This window comes from Phocoena sinus, chromosome 5, assembly GCF_008692025.1.
Source record: "Phocoena sinus isolate mPhoSin1 chromosome 5, mPhoSin1.pri, whole genome shotgun sequence".
In the NCBI taxonomy this organism is placed as follows: Eukaryota; Metazoa; Chordata; class Mammalia; order Artiodactyla; family Phocoenidae; genus Phocoena; species Phocoena sinus.
In genome coordinates, this window is record NC_045767.1 from 94530028 (window position 1) to 94552633 (window position 22606).

General features: G+C 41.1%; 2 protein-coding genes across 6 annotated transcripts in view; one reads left to right on the top strand and one right to left on the bottom strand.

Moving 5' to 3' along the window:
* The window catches only part of CNOT6L (CCR4-NOT transcription complex subunit 6 like), a 122866-nt gene extending 111526 nt beyond the window's left edge, over nucleotides 1-11340 (bottom strand). Inside the window, exon 1 of one of the 5 annotated variants that reach the window (XM_032633758.1) lies at nucleotides 10411-10559. In XM_032633758.1, the coding sequence (XP_032489649.1) occupies nucleotides 10411-10415 (5 nt within the window). In that variant the 5' untranslated portion in view covers nucleotides 10416-10559. Of the gene's footprint in view, nucleotides 1-10410; nucleotides 10601-10795 lie in introns of those variants that run through there. The other 4 variants (XM_032633757.1, XM_032633754.1, XM_032633755.1 and 1 more) reach the window with 4 other exon arrangements.
* A 475-nt stretch (nucleotides 11341-11815) lies between these two features.
* MRPL1 (mitochondrial ribosomal protein L1) overlaps nucleotides 11816-22606 on the top strand; it is a 101375-nt gene continuing 90584 nt past the window's right edge. The window contains exon 1 of the mRNA XM_032633761.1: nucleotides 11816-11857. The gene's annotated coding sequence lies outside the window, so the exon portion shown is untranslated. The remainder of the gene's footprint in view (nucleotides 11858-22606) is intronic.

Sequence of the window (22606 nt, forward strand, 5' to 3'; positions counted from 1 at the left end):
TTGAATAATAGTAGTGAGAGTGGAGAACCTTACCTTGTTCTTGATCTTAGAGGAAATGGTTTCAGTTTTTCACCACCAAGAACCATGGCGGCTGTGGGTTTGTCATATATGGCCTTCATTATGTTGAGGAAAGTTCCCTTTATGCCTACTTTCTGGAGGATTTTTATCATAAATGGATGTTGAAGTTTGTCAAAAGCTTTTTCTGTATCTATTGAGATGATCATATGGTTTTTCTCCTTCAATTTGTTAATATGGTGTATCACGTTGATTGATTTGCATATATTGAAGAATCCCTGCATTCCTGGAATAAATCCCACTTGATCATGGTGTATGATCCTTTTAATGTGCTGTTGGATTCTGTTTGCTAGTATTTTGTTGAGGATTTTTGCATCTATGTTCATTAGTGATATTGGCCTGTAGTTTTCTTTCTTTGTGACATCTTTGTCTGGTTTTGGTATCAGGGTGATGGTGGCCTCATAGAATGAGTTGAGGAGTATATTTTGGAAGAGTTTGAGAAGGATAGGTGTTAGCTCTTCTCTAAAAGTTTGATAGAATTTGCCTGTGAAGCCATCTGGTCCTGAGCTTTTGTTTGTTGGAAGATTTTTAATCACAGTCTCAATTTCAGTGCTTGTGAGTGGTTTATATTTTCTGTTTCTTCCTGGTTCAGTCTCGGAAGGTTGTGCTTTTCTAAGAATTTGTCCATTTCTTCCAGGTTGTCCATTTTATTGGCATATAGTTGTCTGTAGTAATCTCTCATGATCCTTTATTTCTGCAGTGTCAGTTTTTATTTCTCCTTTTTCATTTCTAATTCTATTGATTTGGACTCATACCTTTCTGCTACTACATATCTGCTGATGTAATTTCTACCATCTGCAATGCCATTTGATTCATTCATTCATTTAATAAACAGTTACTAAGCCCCTAAAATATACTAAACATTTAGTATATCTCTGCCCTTAAAAATCTCAGTCTAATGAGAAAGCAGAGACATAAACCAGGTAAACAAAATACAGTCTGGTAAATGTCATAAAAGGGGAATGCACAGGATTCTAGGGGAGCGCAGAGAAAAAGCATAAAGCAAAGACTGGAAGTGTGAGGCAAGGTTTCCTGGAGTAGGGAGCATCTAAGGTGAGTTATTAAGAAAGTCAGTGAGGTCGTAGAGTATAAGGTATTGTAGGCATGTATAAAGCACAAACTAGGCTATATCTAAGTCACTCAGTTGGCTAGGCTAGAGAATATGTTTGAAGGAGGAGGAGTAATAAATGATAAAACTGGAAAGGTACAAGAGGCCAGTAACATGATGGACCTTACATATAACGCTATGAAAGCTCCATTTTATTCTAAAAGCAATAAGCAGCAGCACGATACACTGGGAAGTATACAAGTTGAGGAATTCCCGTGACCTAAATCTGAATTCAATCTCTTGTGTCATTTACTTGCTATGTGACTTTCATCAAATTTGCCTCTCTAACCTTCAGTTTCCTCAACTACAAAATAGGAATTAATAATATCAACTTTGCCAGGATTCTAAGAAGAAGTTAATTCATGTAAATCTCCTAGCACAAGGGTCAGCAAACTATAGCTGGGTTTGCCAGCAATGAATGGTTTTACATTTTTAAAGGATTGTTTATTTAACAAACAACAACAACAACAATATAGAACAGAAATCTTACATGACCCACAAGGCCAAAACATTTACTATACGGCCCTTTACATAAAAATCTTACCAACTCCTACCCTTAAGCACATAATAGGCAACCAAAAAACAGTAACATTATTAAGGATTTTAAGTAGGGAATTTCAGCAATATTGAAAGAATTTTAAAAGGATTTCTCTGGTGACAATGCCTACAAAGAAACAGAAGTTAACGCAGCAATAATGGATGTTGGGAAACAAGCAAGGAGAATGCTGCAGTAATCCATTAACTTTTCCTTTCCTCCTCCTAACTATAAAGGTGAGATCAACTTCCACCTCCTCTCTTTCGCTGTAGGCTACAACCCCATATGTACTCTGCTATACGGTACAGCACTTAATGTTCTTTGTCACTTAGCATATTCTGCCTTCACTTGCTTGCTATTTATCCAGGCTTAAATCCCCTATAAGTGTAAGTTGTATAAGAGTAAATATTTTGGAGTCAAACAGATCGTTTTAAATATTAGTTTTATCAATATTTAAGATTTGTTATTTAACTCGTATGGCTCCTAACAATAAGAAACAGTACAGCTAACATATATTGCGTTTTTTAGTTTTGTTTTGCTTTTTTACTTCAGACGTGCCACATACTGTTTTAAGCACTTTACAGGCATTACTTCATTTAACCCTCCCAACAACCCTGTAGGATAAGGATTATTAATTACTATCTCCTTATTACAGATGAGGAAACTGAAGCATGGAGAAGTTAAATAAGTTTCCCAAGAGCTAGAAAGTGAAGGATCAAAGACTCACATTCTTAACCAGCTAGAGAATGAGAATCATACTGTCTAATTCATAGGACTTTTCTGAACACTAATTTTGATTACATATTTAAAAGGGAAGGTGATGGCTTTCACAGTCCTTAGTACTCAGTAGTCTGACAAATATTAGTTCCACTTCCTGGTATAAAAGACTATATTCTGAACTTCTTTTTATTCCCTAGAACCCTGAATTTAACAGTTTATAGCCAGTAGAAGCTTAATAAATATTCATTAATAGGTTAGATATACTTTTGGTGATTCAAATTCTTATTATTTCAAGGTTATCATTCTGTACATAATTCACAATATATTATTTCATGAATTTATATGTAGATTTTGCAGCAGATTGCACTACACATGAACCTATAGCAGAACATACCTTGTCAGTTTTTTGGTTTTGTTTAAATATAAACATTATGATCAAAGAGCTATGGATATATATGTAAAGATCCCAGCAAAGTCTGTGTACAGAAAGACATTAAGGTTGGTATATCTTAAATTTAGTTCTATTCTCTTATCAGTATTTGTAACTGGTATTATATAACTGAACTATTTTACTCATTTAGGGAATCTAAGTAATTTGGGGAGAGAAAAATAAAAAGATTCTAAACTAAAGATTACAGAGAGAGGTTCTCTCTGCAAAAGATGACTATTAAGAAAGATAAAGTATTGTTAACTTCTATTTTGCGTCACCAATTTCTACTGTTAATAAAGGAAAACAATATGAAAGACCACAATTACCAGGTGTCTGTCTATTCAGCATGAATGATGAGTCTCTCACACAGCAAAGTGAACTACTTATTTCTTCAAAAAATTAGAAATAAATTTTTACCTATAATGAGATTTTAAAGTAGACTGAAAAAAATTAATGAAAAGTAATAATCCTGCTACAAAAGAGGATACAAAACAAAAATTCTGTTACTGCTTATCAATTTTTGCCTTGTGAACAGAAAGATTCTTGGCTAAACCCAAAGTTATTTGATTTCTGAGACATAACATGAAACACAGAAATTTTTTTTTTTTTTTTTTTTGCGGTACGCGGGCCTCTCACTGTTGTGGCCTCTCCCGTTGCGGAGCACAGGCTCCGGACGCGCAGGCTCAGCGGCCATGGCTCACAGGCCCAGCTGCTCCGAGGTATGTGGGATCTTCCCGGACCCGGACCGGGGCACGAACCCGTGTTCCCTGCATCAGCAAGCGGACTCTCAACCACTGCACCACCAGGGAAGCCCAGAAATATATATTTTTTAACATTACCTAATCATGGGGCTTCCCTGGTGGCGCAGTGGTTAAGAATCCGCCTGCCGATGCAGGGCACACGGGTTCATGCCCCGGTCCGGGAAGATCCCACATGCCACGGAGCAACTAAGCCTGTGCGCCACAACTACTGAGCCTGCACTCTAGAGCCCGTGAGACACAACTACTGAAGCCCGCACACCTAGAGCCCATGCTACCCAACAATAGGAGCCATCGCAATGATAAGCCCGTGCACTGCAACGAAGAGTAGCCCCTACTCGCCGCAACTAGAGAAAGCCCACACACAGCAACAAAGACCCAACTCTACCAAAAATAAATGATTAATTTTTTAAAATTACCTAATCAGAATGCAGCTGCATGCAATTGTGTAATTAAAATTTCAAAAAGTAAATGAAGGATAATCACCACATCAAATGCATCATAACCTTACCTTGCAGAGCAAAATTTCCTAAGAAATCTATTAAACTTTTTAGAAAACTATGCAGAAAACTTACAAAAGTGAAACCACTGATGCTGAAATGTTTTGGGAAAAAGGTCAGGTGACAGCCAGGTTCAAAGTAAACATGGAATTCTTCATTAACCATACATTTTTTATCACAAAGGTTTATTCCCTTCTTTTTAACTCTACATTTAGTACTTCATTTACGATTTAGTTTCTCTCTGCTTCCTGTGTCCCGCTCCAACCTAGCTATCAAACTAAAAAAAAAAAATCTCCACACTGTTTTTAATTAATGTTTTTCAAAAGAAACAATATTCTCCACTGATCAAAAAAACCCAAATTATTCAGAAAATCTTCAGTAAAGGATTAAGGGCCCTCCAAATGTGTATAGGGATTAATGGGAAGACAATGAGAGGTCATGAAAGGGATAGGGAAGAGAAAAAAGAAGGGAGAGGGAAAAAGAGGGGGGGGAAGCTAGCCCCTCTTTCCCAAACAAGTTAAGCATCATTATCTGCCATGTTTCACTGGACTTAGCATCTTCACTTTTCTAACTCATATTTCATATTTCCCTCAAAACTCAACCTTAACACCCCTTCATGATAAAAACACTCAACAAACTAAGAACAGAAGGAAACGTCCTCAACCTGATAAACAGCATCTATGAAAACCCCATTAGCTAATATCAAATAGTGGAAGACTGAATGCTTTCCCCCGCCAAGATCAGGAATAAGACAAGAATATCTGCTCTTGACACTGCTTTTCAACAATGTTTAGCCAGGGCAATTAGGCAAGAAAATGAAATAAAATGCATCCAGATTGGAAAAGAAGAAAAACTATACTTATTTACAGGTGACATGATCCTTGTTATACAGAAAAGCAGATGGAATTCATTTAATAAACTATTAGAACTAATAAACAAGTTCAGCAAGGTTGCAGAATACAAGATCAATACATGAAAGTCAGTTGTATTTTTTCATACTTGCAATGAGCAGCCCAAAAATGAAATTAAGAAAACAGTTCTATTTACAACAGCATCTAAAAGAATAAAATATTTAAGAGTAAATGCAACAAAAAAAGTGTAAAACTTTGAAGACTACAAAACACTGTCAAAAGAAATTAAAAATCTAAATATATGGGAAGATCCCACATTCATAAATAGGAAGACTCATTTAATACTGTCAAGATGGTGACGCTCCCCAAATTATCTACAGACTTAACACAATTCCTATCAAAATTCTAGCTGGCTTCTTTGCAGAAATTGTTAAGCTAACCCTAAATTTCATATGGAAATACAAGTAGATCAGCGATTGCCTAGAATTAGCGGTATGGGAGAATGAGTGATAACTCAAAAGAATACAGGATTTATATTTCAGGTGACTAAAATGTTCTATAAATTTTGGTGAAGGCTACACAAATGTGAATATACTAAACACTACTGAGATATTTTTTAAATGGGCTACTTCTATGATAAGTGAATTATATCTCAAAAAAGCTGTTACCAAAACAAATCTCTCAACTTTGAGTAGTCCCTGGCCCACCCACCATTCCATTTTACGTTACTCCCTCACAGAATGTCTACAAACGGTTTGTAGTGACTCGCACTTGTTCATTTATTGTTTTGAAACAACTAAATTATATGCTTTATTTACCTTATTCATAAGCTATAAGCTTCACAAGGGTCTCTTCTACTTTCTTTTTAGAACGAAGTACAATAATGGGTACAGAAGAGGCTCAAAGTGCAAAACATTAGAAATACTTAACATGGAGAAGTTAGCCAGACTACTCAAAAATCTTTCATTTGGAGAATACAGACATATATAAAACTCCCCAGATTCCTAACCAAACTGTTCAGAATAAAGACAAATAAAAGTATACCCAGAGCTAAGGTTTCACTTTACAATAATCCTAGGCAGTAAAAGAGTAAGTTGCAATTCAATTAAAATTAAAGTCCAGAAATAAAATTAATGTATTATGGTTCAGTATTAGTGCAGGTGGTCAAAGAAAGTTGTAGTATTTTCATTATGAAACATGAACACAAGTTAATAATTGAGCCTTTGTTGTTTACTTGATGATTTTATTGTTCTTTCTGGGTTAAGCCTCACAAATATTAATTATAATAACTTTAGAATTACAAAAAACAGCAACAGAAAACACTAAAACACAGTAAGGTCCATCTAAATGATATTTTAAAACAATAATAATAGTAATGCTCTATCCCAACAGAAAAAAGAAAATTTTAAAATATGTTTCCCATGAAACTATACCTCAGAAACTGAAATTCAAAGTCAACTGATTTCAAAGTACAAAGAGAAATAACTCAAACAGCCAGAACCCAGTAGACCACAACGGCAAGCAATAACTGGATGGCAAAGGAGAGACCCACTAAAGGTTATAAAATCCAATTGTAATGGTCTTTGTAAAATCTGTATCTTTAAATAGCTGCTGACGTTTACTTGTCATTCAAACCTACCTTGGAAGAAATGTCCTTCTTCTCCTCCTGTGGCTCTTATTCCTTCCCTTCTCTTCCCACTACTCCCCACCCCTTCACACAATTTTATGCTTTGAAGATGGAAAGCAATTTTTAGTATTATAATTTACCTTTCAGACATAATTTCACAAATATATGCTACCATCTAAAATAACATCATGAAATGCCCCAAGTTGTCCACCACCCAGGGACTACATTCCCATCCCCCTTGCATTCAAATAAGACTCTGTGACAAATTATCACCAATGAAATGTGGGCAGATGTTTGTCTTTGGGGGTTCTTAAGAAATGTCCTGTGGGTAACAGGCAGGGCTCCAAGGCTCCAGGGAATGGTGGAGACATAATATGTAAGGCGTCTGGGTTCCTCAATTACCACATGGAGGTAAGCCACAAGCCTGCTAACAAGGAGCAACTGCACTGGACTGTTCTGTGAGCAAAATACAAACTTACATGTGTTAAGCCACTGAAATTCTGGAGTATATTTATTACCCTAATTAGCATTACCCAAAGTAAAACATGCATAAACCTTAAGTATTTCAATTCCCCCTAATTAAAGACATTTATAAGGGATATTTTGGAAAGACTGTTTAAAAGGCCACTTAAGTAACATTAAATTTTAAAACCTAAACAATTTTCCACCTTGATTTTACTGTAATTACTTTAAAATGATAGCAAGAGGAGTCCACTGTTAGTAATAAATTTCACTCTTCACATATTTTAACATATTATTTCAGTATCACCTGTTTTCACGATTATTACAGAAAAATGTCCTCCTCAATTCTCACAATTTAAAAAAAATTACAAAGTGTTTTAAAATACCATAGTTCATAATGTCTAATGAAAATTACCAAATACCTAGTTAAGGGCAAAATTCACTTCCATTTTATTGTTTTTAAAGTATTAAAAATTACCACATAGTTTTTAAATTAAGAATTCTTCCTTTCAATATAACCATATGGCAGATAATTCTGTTCACTGTAAATGCACATACACCCATAACAGATACACTTTAACAAAACCATGACATTTTGCATTCTAATAAAGTTCTCCCTCCTATCCTTCACAAAAATACTTCAAAAATGTGTTGAAATTTTAGTGCTTTAATAGGTTTATTTTTTAAGCTTAACATTGCTGATATAAATAATAATGATATAAGGCCGAAGGAAACCTGGTGTTAGTAAACAGAGACATTACAAACTTAAACCAATGAAACTCCTCCCACATCATCTTCACCCTGCCATCACCCAAAAAAAAAAAAAGAGAGAAAAAGAAAAAATGCTTTATTTAACCTTTCTGTTGTCTTTACCTTAAACTCCATACCATTATTTTTTCCAGCACAATACAATTAAAATTAAATGAACAGCCCACTTACCACTCCACACAGAATAATAAAAATGGAAAATTACTGAAAGTTGATAGAAGATTTTTGCTTCCACTCAGGAAAATATTCCAAAAGTTTTTGTTTTGTTTTCTCCAGAATCAGTCAACATGAACTAAAACAATTACATAGCAATTCTGTGGCACTTATAGTTTGTGGATCTATATAAATAAACTCTAGGTCCTTGATCCTTTTTGATGTTTGACTGTATTGGAACATATATGTGCTATATATAGCTTAAACAATTTTTTCCAGGGCTACATAGCAAGAACTCACAAAAACAGTAATGAAACTGAAAGATGGCCTATTCGAAAATATGAAAACAAATCAAGTATGACTAGATAGTCTCTATAAACTGGTACACTAGGCTATTTTAATGACAGTCAGTTCAAGGAAAAAGGACTTCTAAAATACATTTAACATTGTTTATATATACTTTATGCATATCAAAGGACTCAAATGTTCTGTTGTCTTGATTTTTAACTTAAGGTGACATAATATTTCTCTCAGTAATCCAGTAAGTATTTGTACTTATACATGTTTTTCAGTGCCTACAGTCAGGGCTGCAAGAGGAAGAACTAGTATTTAACTAAGCAGCTATTATGTGCCAAACATATGTTTTTTCAATTTATCCTCAGGACAACCTTACTATAAACGTCTTATCCCCTTGTTACCTATGAGAAAACAGACTTACAGACATTAGGTACCTTGCCTAAGGTAAAACAGCCAAGAAAAGTGGCATAGCCAGAGTTTTGAGGTCCCTAAAACAAGTCCTTTTTCCACTGAACAACATGTGTTGTTTTTCCAGTACTGTTCATAGAAAACAGCTCTCCACCCCTCCTGCTCTTCTGCTCACTTCCCAGTGAACAGCAGGAAACATTTCTTTGTGAGACCAGGTTCAGAAAGGAGCAATCTCTGACCATTACACAGAGCATGGCCTGCAAGGATGGAATCTGTATGACGACTTCATCCATAGGGTTTTAGCTAGATGAGCTAACTAGACGCAAATAGAGGGTGGAGTAGATCAAGTAAAGAGCAAATAATCATTCAAATACCATTTATATTTGGTTCTGAAATGCACTGTATGCCTACTGACAGCAGATTTACCTCTACAGTTGCGTTCTGCTTAAACTACTCTCAAAATAGCCTTCGAAGAGCACACACTTGGAGTAGACCATACAGGCTGCCTGATCTAGGTTTCGGATACTGTGAGGTAAAACTTGTTTATACGTGACTATCTTGACTGACAACTAAGATAACTAGAGGCAATAAGGTAGTATCTCCTAAAATATAGTACTGTGCTTCCCATGTGTACAAAAGGCTCAGCTAAACTCCCTGAACACAATGCACCTAAACAGCCTAAGCTGAAGAGTCGGCTGTGCTAAGGAGGATGACAGCTCCAGTAACTTCCTCTTCCTCACCGACCTCCTCAGCTCGGCGTGTACACCCCTTTCCCCCTAGGAGGCAGGATAAAACAATTTCAAATGCACGAAATCCATCCAATCCTACCAACACCATAGGGCAGGGAAGCCAGCTTCCATTTCTTCCCCCGCCCCTCCGAGAAAAATTTTATCTTTAAAAAAAAAATGCGTAAGTATTATCAACGAAAAAGTATTTGCAACGAAAAAAGAGCTGAAAATATGTACTCAGTCCCTCCACACAGCCTTAAGGAAAGGATGAAAAGAAGGGATCTCGACACCGCGTCTTCTCGAGATTTACTGCTTTGATTCACTTTCCCTCGGGTCCCACCGCCGGCCAGGGGGTAGAGCTTGCGGTCGGAACGCCGAAATATGCCTTCGCCTCTCCTCAGGAGACGTGGGGGCGGCCAAGGCGACGGCAATCGGTGCGTCCCGCCTCCGACCCTCACCTGCCCAGGCCCTAGGCAGCGCCCTGGGCCCGCGCGGGCCCGGCGCCCCGGGAGGCGTCCGGGGAGGCTGGTGAGAGACAGGCCGGCGGGCGGGCGGACGCCGAGGCGGTTAGGCCGCGCTGCAGGCCGGCGCGCTTCCTGCCGCGGCCCCGGGAACGGCGGCGCGGCCCCGACCCACAGCTCCCGGGCCCCGCTGCTGTGTGTGTGCGGAACACACACTCACCCTCTCCGGCCCCCGCGGAGCAGCTCTCACCTGCGAGGCTCCTGAGCCTCGGCCACAAAGGGGGAGGGACACGCCACTCGGGGGTCCCAAACACACGGAACCCGCCCCCAGAGTCCCGGGCCCTGGGCGCGGACCACCCCCCCCAAACACACACACGCACGCACACCCCGGAACCTTCGCCGCTTCAGACAGAGACGCGGGTCATCCCCGCACCCGACACACACCCACTCGCTGTGGGTCCTCAGGCCGCCTCCCCGCCCGCCGAAGTCCCAACTCGCACACCCCCAGGCACATCTGTCCTTCTCCCACCTCATTTCCCCGGGGACGCGCTCCTCTTCCCAACACTCTCGATCCTACTCGGAGGCACAAAAACACTCTACCTCATTCTCTTCCTCTGGCCCAGAAGGAGCAACAGCAGCCATTTCCCCGCGGTAGGGGAAACACACACACACAGACACACACAAACACGCGCGCGCGCGCGCGCGCGCCAGGCCCCCACAGATGCTTCCCCTCCGGAGCCGCGGCCGCAGACGCAAACACAAACACCCACTGGCGGGCCTCGCTACCGCCCGCCCCGAAGGGAATCCGCGGCGGCGGCGGCGGCGGCGGCGGGCAGGGCCCGGATCCCGGCTCGCGGGCGGGCGCGCAGGGCGCCCGGGCCTGGGGTCGTCGAGGGCCTGCGCCCCCTCCTCACCTGCATTCAGCGCGCCGGGGTCCGGGCGGCGACGGCGGCGGCGGCGGCGGGGCGGCTGCTGCTGGTGCTGGTGCTGCGGCGGCGGGGGAGGCGGCGGCGGCGGTGGCGGCGGGGCTGAGGGCAGCAAAGACATGCAGGCAGCCCGCCGGGGGAAGAGGCACCGGCCGGAGGGGACGCGGGGCGGGCGGGCCGGGCCGGACCGCCGAGAAACGGCAGAGGCGGCGGCGAGGAGGACGGCTGAGGGTAGCGAGAAGGAGACGGATGGGGGGCTGGGAGGGGGCCGCGCCGCCGGGCTTCGGGGACGGTGACCCTGGGCGCGCAGGAGAGGCCCCGCGGCCGCGGCCGCCGACGCGAAGGGCCCTGCTGGAGGAAGCTGCGCCCCCGCAGCCGCCGGAGCCGCGGCTATTACTCGGAGAGCCGCACAGAGCCTGGCCTTGGCCTTGGCCTCCTGGCGCCGGGGCTGCCGCCGCTGCGGGGGTTGCTGCTGCGCCTGCTGCTGCTGGAGCCGAGGCTGCTGCACAGAGACGCCAGCTTTTGGTGCCACCGCTCCCGCTCACACACGTTCACACCCCCGAGGGCCGGGGGAGAGGCGTCCGCGCGCTATCGGTATTGAGATTAATAAGAAGGTGCAGAGAGTGCGAGAAGGAGGAGGGTTGATTGACGTGGAGGGGCTGGCGAGAGTCAGTCACTCCCAGGCGCGGAGGGGTGGGGTGAGGGGGAGGAGGCGGGGCTCCAGCGTCGCGCCTTGGCCCCACCCCCGGGGCGCCGCGTTTGGTCGTGGTGCGCGTGCGCGCGCGGCTGCCAGCTCTCTTACCCATTTTCTCCTTTACCCTTGCTGTTTCCTTACTCGCTTTTCTTGGCTTGGGTGACGAGCAGAGCCGGAGAGGCCGGTAGGTTATCAAAAAGCCACAGCCGCAAAGCTATGGGGGGTGGCGGGAAGACACTGGTGATCCCGCCTCCCCCGGTGTTCGTGCCCGGACTTGGCGCTGTTTACTGCCCGCTCGCCGGAGGCGGCCTGACCGCGAAGACCAGCGCTGGTCTGAGTGGCGAATGGGACGGCAGGTGAGGTGAAGGAAGTGACCTGAAGGAAGAAAATGTTTCCTGACACCTTCAGTGGTTTAATTTTTTTTTTTTTTAACGTGTAACGCCTGTAAGTTACATAGCGAGGGGTACATAAAAGAACCTGTGACGCTCTACGATAATCCCGTCCTGTTTATTTTCTGAGACTCCCCTCTCACGGTAGAAGTACAGTTGTTTGGCCGTGCCAGTTACAGAATGAAAACGACAAAATGTAAACTAGGAATAGTAATGTTTACTTGGCGAATGTGGCCTTGACATCTTAAGTTTATGGGGTTTAATTTTGTTTTCGTGGGTCAGCTTCGGCTTTTACCACGAGCAGTCCAAAAACAAATTATACCAGCTCTAGAGGCAGAATACTGCTGTTGCAGTTTTGCATAATCTCTTTCCCAACGCATGCCCCGGGCTTGCGTACTTACCAGTGTTGGTCAAGGGTATATTAGCAGTGTGCAGGATTTCCACCCCCTCCCCACAGGGGTGTTGTTTAGCACACCAAGCACGTGGTGTTGGTTGCAGTTAATCTTAGGCCCTATTATTAAACGTGAAAGGCCTTCATCTCTTGGGGGGGAAAGTTGCGGTAAAAATGCAAATCATCATTTAGCCAGAACTGATAAGTTATTGAAAGAGTCCACCAGAAGAACAGTTGCATCATTTTCATCATTGTCACCCGGAAGTGAGTAATTGGAGCCCCTCAAGACATAGAAGACCGCAGGCTACTTTGTTTCCCCGTCCCCACCCCCCCACCCCCGCTCCGTTAAGTTTCCATTTCCCTCCCTAGCAATATCACCCCCTTCCCAGCTTCTGCAATGGATCTGAAAATGGCCATAATCCTAGAAGAAGTCCCACTTATTCCTAACTATCTTGATTCTAGGCTCACATATAATGAATAATCACCTTTGGCTTTGTAAGCAGCAAAGCCAAACAAGTCACTGCAGGAGCCCAGAATAGGAAACCTGCCCCAGTGGCATCTTGCCACGGCATTTCTCCTTGGCGCAGAAACACTTGCCCCACGGAGAAATACTACCAAATGTTGAAGAAAAGAGGAAAATAAACACCTGATATATATAAATTAGATGATGGGATATCCTCCCAGATTTAAGCTTCTTCAAATACCTGTAGGTATATAGATTCCTAGCTATTCATCCATATACCATAAACAAACATCTCTGGAGGGTGTATTATATTCCAGACATTGTATTTAGCATCAGAGACACAAAAATAAGCATATGTAGTCCCTATTCTTAAGTAGCTCACAGCCGTTGTAGGGGAAACAGACCCATAAACAGGAAATTCTCAGAGAACAAACCAGAAACGAAAGTATGAAAGGTAACACAAAATTAATAGTCACAATGATGCCCAGGAGGATAAAGCTGATGGCGCTAGCAGTTTCACTTGAGCCACGTGATACCTGCCAATCTCACAGGCCGAGTAGCCGTAGTGACTGGGGTGAGGAAGGAGGAGAGAGCCTCTGTGGATGTTAAAGAAGCACGAATAAACGGTGCGGTTTGCTGGTCCTGAAGCTCATGTTTATATAGGCCATGTTCATTGTTGGCCTTTAAATTTTAAGTACTAAATGCGTCACAATCCATTGAATAATTATAATTGTGACATTCAGAGTTAAGAATAGTGGATTTTATTATAAAAAGGTCAGTTGAATGCAGGTTAAGTTTAAATAATCTCTACTCTCTGGGTTGTTCTCTTTACACCATAGAAAATAGATTGACTCACTGAAAACAGGAAAGAAATATTTTCATATATTAATGAGTATAACCATATCATCAAAAAATAGCTTGTTATTTTTCTCATTTGCAAGGAGATTGACGTTAAAGAAATAATAATTTTTAAATAGTTGGCCCTGTACAAATGCTGAGAAATTAAGTCTTTGCTGATATTTTTAAAACTCCCTCATAAGACTCCAATTCAAAGACATTCCAACAACAAAAGAGTAGCACTTAAGCCATTTTTAAAAAGTAGTTTTATAGTAGATCAAAGTTTGCAACAGAATAATAACTTGATTTTGATAGATTATTTCATGGGACTTTTTCATGTTTGACAGATATTGCAATGTTTAAGAGTAAAAAAGAAAACAATTCTATGAAAGAGAAAGTATAGAAAAAAAGTAAAGAGCTGATTTTGAACATTGCATTTTTAGGGAACTGAAAGAGAAAGAGGCATATACTGAAAAAAAATTTTTTTAATAAAATAACTCAATAAGAAAATATCTCTTTAAAGAAGCGATTTATCCAAGTAAAAACTTCTGGCTTATGTAAGGTCTTTTTGAACAAAATGGTTTAATAGCAGCACTGTGTAGGTACAACTTGTTCTGAAAACACTTATGTTTATTTGCATTATTACAGAATTGTTTCATTACTTCTCAAAAAAAAAAAGTACTTGATGTTCTAGTGACCACCTGTGTCTTTTCCAAATTAGCAATTAATATTTTATCTGAGTAAATCTGATCTCTCCATGTTTTTTCTGTTGGTAGCACAGGTAGCTAGACTTATAAGATCCCTTGTAACTATGTTCCTTTGTCTGTTTTCTGAAATTCTGTTGAGCAGCTTGCTCAAAAGGCAAAGATTTAAATTTTGTAATTTAAGAACTTTATTACTATTTTATAGAGAAACAAATTTGATTTTACTGATTTTAGTACACACTTTTATACTAATAGCTACAAAGCTTTTCAAAAAAAGTGTTACATTTAAATTATTTAGTAATGTATAATTAATAAAATAATTAAGGGCTTCTCTGGTGGCGCAGTGGTTGAGTCTGCCTGCCAATGCAGGGGACACGAGTTCGTGCCCCGGTCCGGGAGGATCCCGCATGCTGCACAGCAGCTGGGCCCGTGAGCCATGGCCGCTGACTGCGCGTCCGGAGCCTGTGCTCCGCAACGGGAGAAGCCACAACAGTGAGAGGCCTACGTACCGCGAAAAATAATAATAATAATAATTAAGTGCAATTTACCTGATATTCATTAGTACAACTTTTAAATAGGTATTAATCAATATGATCTTGAATTTTTACTTACCAGACCTCCTGACAGGGTCTCCAAACTATATTCCAATGACATATTCTACCTTTTACTGAACTACATTCCTCTCCAACTTCCCATCTTTACTCATCTTGTTCCTCTTCGTCTCTGCCCCTCTATCCCCATTTCTAATATTTTTTGAGGTACCAATATACCATGGGTATATTCATCCGAGAAAGGTGCCTTTACTCATTGCCTCCACCCCTCTTCCGGTCCATCAACTCTCTGTTTCCATCAACATCCCATTTGTTCCTTTCTCTAGAATGACTGTGGATGACACCAAGGACAATTCCACTCTCTTGGCCAAAGGTAAACATTTTCTACCATTTTTAATAGCGTGCCATATGGTATGCTTATCCTAGATAAAATGACAAAGTAGGCAAAGTTCATTTTGGTGTCCTCCTGCCTCTTCTGTCTACATTCCCAGTCTCCAGTCCCTTGAGAACATTCAGAATCTCCACTCCAACCCCATCTACATCAGCACCATTCTTTCCAGTACTTCCCTACATTCCAAAAATGTTCTAGAAGGTAAGTACCACCACCACAAATAAATATCTAGCGCTACAATTTTTCAAGGATTTGGAGGCACCTGGCATACTAGCCAATCAATAAAATCAAGTATTTTAATGTTGTACTCCAGTGATCTTCATGGGGCCTTCAGAGTTATGCTGCAGAAATCACCTAGGGTACACAGAGAGGACCAGATAGGTGGATCTCAACTAGAAAGCCTCTGTTTTACATATTGACCATCTAAATTGACTGCATTAGAATTTTCCTTTTTTCATTTTCATGGTTCCATGAACCATGCTCCTTTTCTTTGGGGAAACTATTCCTTTCTGTACTATAAACAGGTGATTCTAGTGGCAGTTGCAGCTCAAGAGAGTCCCCCAACTTCTTGACTACAGGGTGGACATATGACTCAAGCAAAAGCAAGCAGACTTCTTCCTCAGAATGTTTTCAGATAGAACTAAGGGAAGAAGGGCTAGTTCACCATAGTGGTAGTCTGAGGCAAGAAAGAAGGAAAGAAAAAGGAAGCCTTGAGAGTAGCCAGCAGCTACATTCTGCCTTGTGTAGAGTGAATCCATCACACAGAGATGAGAAGTGTAGAGAGTGAGTCCTGGTGGTGCACCAGTGTCAGGTTCCAGTCATCCTTGGGGTCCAACTGCACATAGTGTAGTTAAATTAACTAGTAAATTCTCTTCAGATAAGTAACTTGAGTTAGACCTCTGCAACCAAACATCCTGACTAATACGTTGTGTTTCTGCATGAAAGGTCTTTCAAAGAAGGCTAACTGCTGCTAAATAAGTCTGAAAATTACTGAACTACAACAGGACAGTATTATTGTTTGAATTGTAGTCTTCCAAGCGTTGAAGGTCACCTGGTCTTACTTCCTCATTTTCCACATGAGGAACCTAAAGCAAAGTGACTTGCTGAATATCACCCAGGCAGTCAATGGCAAGTCATTGGGTGATATTTCTAGATATCTAGTTCAGTTGTTCTCTTCATTATACTACCTTGTCATCTTAGTCTAATTCTCCCCAGTGGTATTTTTAAGAGGCAGTTACTCAGATATACAACTGTAACTTAAAAGTATAAATCACAACAATGGCAATTTCAGACACTGCTTAGTGAGAAGACAGTTGGTGGCATAAGATGAGGCCATAATAGACCCGTTTTCCTCTTTGAGACTTCCATATATTTTTCTTATTGGAGCCAAGCACACTCTTGGAGTCTTAGATAGCCATATTTCCAGGTTTTAACTACCATCTTTATGCTTATAACTCCCAGATCTACATCTCCAACTTAGGGTTCTTGCCACACATTCATATCTATATTGTCAGTTTCCTCCTAGGTATTTCCATTTGGGCAGTCTTCATATGTCAAGATTAGTATGTCTAAAACTGAGCTCATTGTCTTTTCTCCAAAATCTATTCCTGGCCTTGTGTGACCCTCTCTCATTAAAAATGGTACCACCATGCTAATGACCCTGTAATCATGTACATAGTCACCCAATGCAGAATCCTAGAAAGCATCCTTAACTTTTCTTCCCATCCTCCCCATGATCTACCAATGGACCTACTAAATATTTTCATTACTCTAGTCCCTCCATCCCAATGCACTGCTAATGTCTTAAGTTAGCCTGTCATCTCTTACCTGAGCTTTTGCATTTTGTCTATTAATGTACCCCTACTAAGTATAATCCCAGCATCCTCCAAGAATATATGCTATTCATGTGACTCTGCTCTTTAAAATCTTTCAGTGACTTCCCGTAATTGATAAACTAAAACCTAATTTCACAAGCAGATCGGTCCCTTAATGATCTGCCTCTCACTTACCATCACCACCTGCAGCCACTTGACCATCTCTCTCACCCCTGGCCTTTAGTGAACTATTGCCATTTCTGAAACAGGACATGCTCTCTTACGTATCTTTTTTTTTAATTAATTAATTTAATTTATTTATTTTTGGCTGCATTGCATCTTTGTTGCTGCATGCAGGCTTTCTCTAGTTGCGGCAAGCAGGGGCTACTCTTCGTTGCAGTCCGTGGGCTCCTCATTGCAGTGGCTTCTCTTGTCGCAGAGCACGGGCTCTAGGCGCGCAGGCTTCAGTAGTTGCAGTACGCACGCTCAGTAGTTGTGGCTCACGGGGCTCTAGAGCGCAGGCTCAGTAGTTGTGGTGCACAGGCCTAGCTGCTCTGGGCATGTGGGATCTTCCCAGACCAGGGCTCAAACCTGTGTCCCCTGCATTGGCAGGTGGACTCCCAACCACTGCGCCACCAGGGAAGCCCTCTCTTAGGTATCTTTACACATGATATTTCCTCAGTGTGGTGTGCTCTTTCCTATTTTGTCCTCTTGAAATCACCCTTCATGATTTAGCTCAAGCATCCCTTCCTTTGTAAAGCCTTCTCTAAAAGCCCTAGTGTGTACTTCCTTAGCACACTATGCTCACCTCTATTACAATAAGTGTGATTAAATTAAGTAGTAAATTCTCTTCTACATCTAAACTAATTTGAGTTAGACCTCTACAACCAAAATATCTGAACGAATACATGGTGTTTCTGCATGAAAGTTCTTTCAAAGAAGGCTAACTACTGTTAAAATAAAATTGGAAATCACAGAACTAAACGGCAATAAGGCATTATTATTGGTTGAATTATAATCTTTTAAAAAAAGCATCCCATTTGTGGAGGTCAACTAGAAAACCTCCCCCGTCTGGGTGAATGCAGTCTGTCAGAGCACAGCCCCCACTCGACTCTTGGCCAGATGTTTTATGCAATATGCAAACTGAACAACACTATCACAGTGTACTGCAATTATCCATGTAAGTACACATCTGTCGTTCACGTCCTAGACTGCAAGCTCTGTCTTTATCCCTAGTACATCACAGCATCACACAGTGTCTGACATATAATGCTCAAGGAACATTTGTTTAATTCATTAATTAATAGTAGCACCTCTCAAATCATACCATGTGTCTTAATTTACTAGCAATTAGCTGCTAGTAAAAGAAATCAGAAATAATAGTCACAAACAAAATAATTTTATTTTTCTCTCACATAAAAGAAGTCTGGAAATAGTCAATTCAGGGCTGATATGGCACATCCATTGTCAGCAGGAACCCATCTCCTTCTCTCTTTGGCTTTGCTATCTTTAGAACATGCCTTTCTTTCCTGCCTAATCGTCCAATATGGCTGCCAGGGCCACCTGATATGGTTGTGCAGTTTGTTTACTGCAAAGGCACCCAACCAAGAAGTGAGTGGTGCATCTATGCAGAGGAGGAACTTTTTCTAATTCATCTGCTAGGATGGGTGCTTCTTTCCATCAGAGATATTATGGCCGTTGGGATCCCAACTATCCTATCTATTTTCCTGGCAGGGCAAAATTATCCCCACTCTTAAGCACTGTCCTGAAAGGCCCACCCAAAAAATATTTGGTTCGACTTCATTGGCCAAAACTTAATGACAGGACACAAATAGCTGAAAGGGAAGTTGGGAAATAGTGTTTCAGTTAAACACACTGACACCAGAAATAAACTACTGGGCAGCCTCAGTATAGGTACAGCATATATACAATCCATCACCTCAACATTGACTGGATTGTGGATGAGTGCAAAGAAATAGAGTTAAAGCATTGTATTGAGTTTCATAACTAGTTTTAACTCTAGCAAACTTGTAATTATGTTTATCTAAATTAAAGCAAGATACTTTCACCAAAACTTTCATGCTCTGTTTTTAGAAACCAATAATTAATCTCTCTCTCTCTCTCTCTCTCTCTCTCTCTCTCTCAAAGGTCAGTAAACACGATCTATATTTAAATTCTCAGTCGTCAAGTAGAAGGACTCCATTACTCTTTGCAAACCAAACAAACAAAAAACTCCTCTTAAGAGGGTCATTCTCCTAACCCAGATACCATTGAAATTTTAGGACTCTGTTTTATATTCATACCCATATTTGTAAGCCACTGGTAGTAAAGACTCTCTACTGCCTTTTTTTTTTTTTTTTTTTTAGCGGTACGCGGGCCTCTCACTGCCGTGGCCTCTCCCATCGCGGAGCACAGGCTCCGGACGCACAGGCTCAGCAGCCATGGCTCACGGGCCCAGCCGCTCCGCAGCACGTGGGATCCCCCCGGACCGGGGCATGAACCCGCGTCCCCTGCATCGGCAGGCAGACTCCCAACCACTTCGCCACCAGGGAAGTCCCTCTACTGCCTTTTTTTTAAGGATCTTTATAACCTCAAACACCTTTCCAAATTTAGCACATTTACACTTCACTCACTTTAGGTTCCATCCAAACTTGTTCTCTACATATGCTCTGACTTTCCCACTCTATATCTTTGTTCACATTGTTCTTGGCTTACACTTCTCAACCTTTCATTTGCACACGATCAAAAGAATCACTTCTTTCAAGCACCAGCTCCAATGCTCCTTCATTCATAAAGCCTTCTGGATCCCTCTCCACCTCTACCCTCGCCCAACCAGATATACCTTCCTCCCCATCTGAACACCCACAGCACTTTGAGAGAGGAGACTCTGGCATGTTAACTTGGTGTAGTAAAAGTCCTGCAGCTTTTGGAGTAATACCATTCTGGGTACAAATTCTGGCTCTGCCATTTACTATATGATTCCAGGCAAATTGCTCAACTTCATCTGAAACAGAAGTATAATATGTACTTGCAGGGTTGGCATGAAAACAAGTAAAATAGTAAATGTTAATCTTGACAAGAGTAGACAATATTTCTTGACGAAATTAATAAATATAGTATACAGGTTTGTGCTGACTTGTGTTAACACTGAATTTTTCAAAGGTATTTTCAAGGAGCAACTACTGTGCTTTCTTTCATAAGATTTTATCTAAAGTAAAAAAATCATAAAAACAAAACACACTGACATAATTAAAAGACATAACCACAAGTTGAAAATGCTTAAAGCATGTGTTTAATTCATAAATCTCTTCACAAATAATCTCTAGGTAACCATAGCCTGAAAACTTGTAGAAATACACGTATCTGTTTGCACTGGGTTGGGAGGCAGGCATGATGTGTTCTGCTTCCAATTCTGTCATTACATAGTTTTACTACCTTTGGCAATTTGCCAGGATTTTCATTTCACAGCTTCTTTGTCTACCAAAAACAGGGGAACAAAAACAGGATATTACATACCCTAAACAACTTGAAGATGAAGAGAGCCAAGTGAAAATATTATGAGAAATAAAAATAACAAAAAATGCTATATATTAAGTCTTGTAATTATGTTATTATAATAAGACAAATACATGGTTTTTAAAAGTATGTCTCTTTTGGCTCTCTTCCTGCGATGAATTTCTTTATTATCAGCTAAAATGACTTGCTTGCTGACAGCACACCCTAAGCAGTTCCCCAGAACCAACCTACCCACCTACCTTACTTTTTTCTTCCTCCTTCCTTCCTTCCTTTAATAGCACAGGATTTACAATTGCCTGATAAATTAATGTTTTTACCTGACCAACCCTTTTGATGGATGGAAGAAGATTACATGCTAATGCCTGGGTTGACCCACATAACTGCTTTACCAAAAATACCAAATGTCACCGTGTTCTCTGGCTAAAAGCACTGAGGAAGGACATGCTTTTCTGTTTCCCTTGTTCTTGTTTTTCAGGGCAACCTGCAGTTCTGTGTGGCAAGGATGAGTTAGGGATTGAAATCCGAGAATGATTATATGACATCAACCCAGGCTTTACACTGATATGTGAATCTGTTGATAAAGTTATAGTCAGTTGCTATAGGGATGATTTTTCAGATGAGAAATTTCCATGAAATTTCAAATTTCCAAAAGAATAAAGATGTTCAACCTTTGGATTTATTTTCATTTGTATTTTTATTGTGTACTTTTAAATTAAAATATCAGCCCATTCAATAGAGAAGTAGAAGTGCCTAAAGAAACCAAGAAGTGGGAAGACAGTGTACATTTATCAAGATTTCACTGTCTGCCACATTACTCTGAAAGCATGCATGGTACCATAATTTTCCTGAAGGATTGTTAAGAATTGATATTTCGTGTTCTCTAAACATTCTATTTGAAGCTTTTTTTTTTGGCTGCACTCCGAGGCTTGTGGGATCTTAGTTCCCCAACCAGGGATCGAACAGGGTGCCCTCTGCAATGAAAGCAGGGAGTCTTAACCACTGGGAAGCCGGGGAATTCTGTGAAGCATTTTTGTATTTCTTTCAGAAACCAAGGACATTTTGGGGGGATTTTTCCCTGTCAACGAAGGACATTTATCATATAGCCTCTAAATATATGTCCCATACTGTGCTACAGAGACTGTTGAACTAGCTACACTATTTGGGCCGAGGCCCAAGTCAGGGATTCTTTCCCACAGAAATGAAAATGGCCAGTTGGCTGACTTACCCTGCGGCACGTGAGAAGCTGGATCAGCAAGATAGAGAACGGTGGACAGGCAGGGACAGGTGGGACAGAGAGAGGATGGCAGTCCACGTCCTCACGATGAGAGGCACTGAGGAAGCTCTGCCCAGATGTCCAGCTAACATCTCAGAGCTAGAAATACAGTCTTCTCCATCTGATGTGAGAAAGAATGTGCGGAGCTGCACTTTAGATCCCAGCAGCCCTTCGCATCTTGTTAATATGGCTAAGTTCTCTCCTTATTTAACACTGTCAATTTTTTATGACCCTGACTTGTTGAAGGAGCCAGGACAATTGTTCTAGTTTGTCTAAAGCTTCCTTGTGTTCTCATTGAGTTTGTTCCACTATGCCCTGTGTTTTCTGTAAACCGAATGTTACATCCAAAAGTTTATTGGATTGAAATTAAACATTTTTGGCTCGACTACAACACAGGTACATTTGGTGTGTCTTGTTACCTCCCATCGGAAGACACATACTATCTGGTTGACCCACAAGAAATGACAATGACTCTGGACCCTGGACTAGAGTGATTACAGTTTTCTCCCCCAGAAATCTAGCTCAATGACATTTTGCCTGTAGAGACCTAATAACTATTTGGTAAAATATAGACTTCTGTATTGTTTTTACCCTTAAGGACTTTCTACGTTAGTTAAGCCTTAAGTTGGTTTTAGAACCCATTATCTGAGTGTTTTGTTTTGTTTTTATTTTGATGGTAGACTTACCTTCACGATTAAGTTTTACTGGGTATGTTATTAAGATTGGTTTTCATAAACCATCTTGTGCAGTAAACTGTGGCCCAGAAGCACACTGTA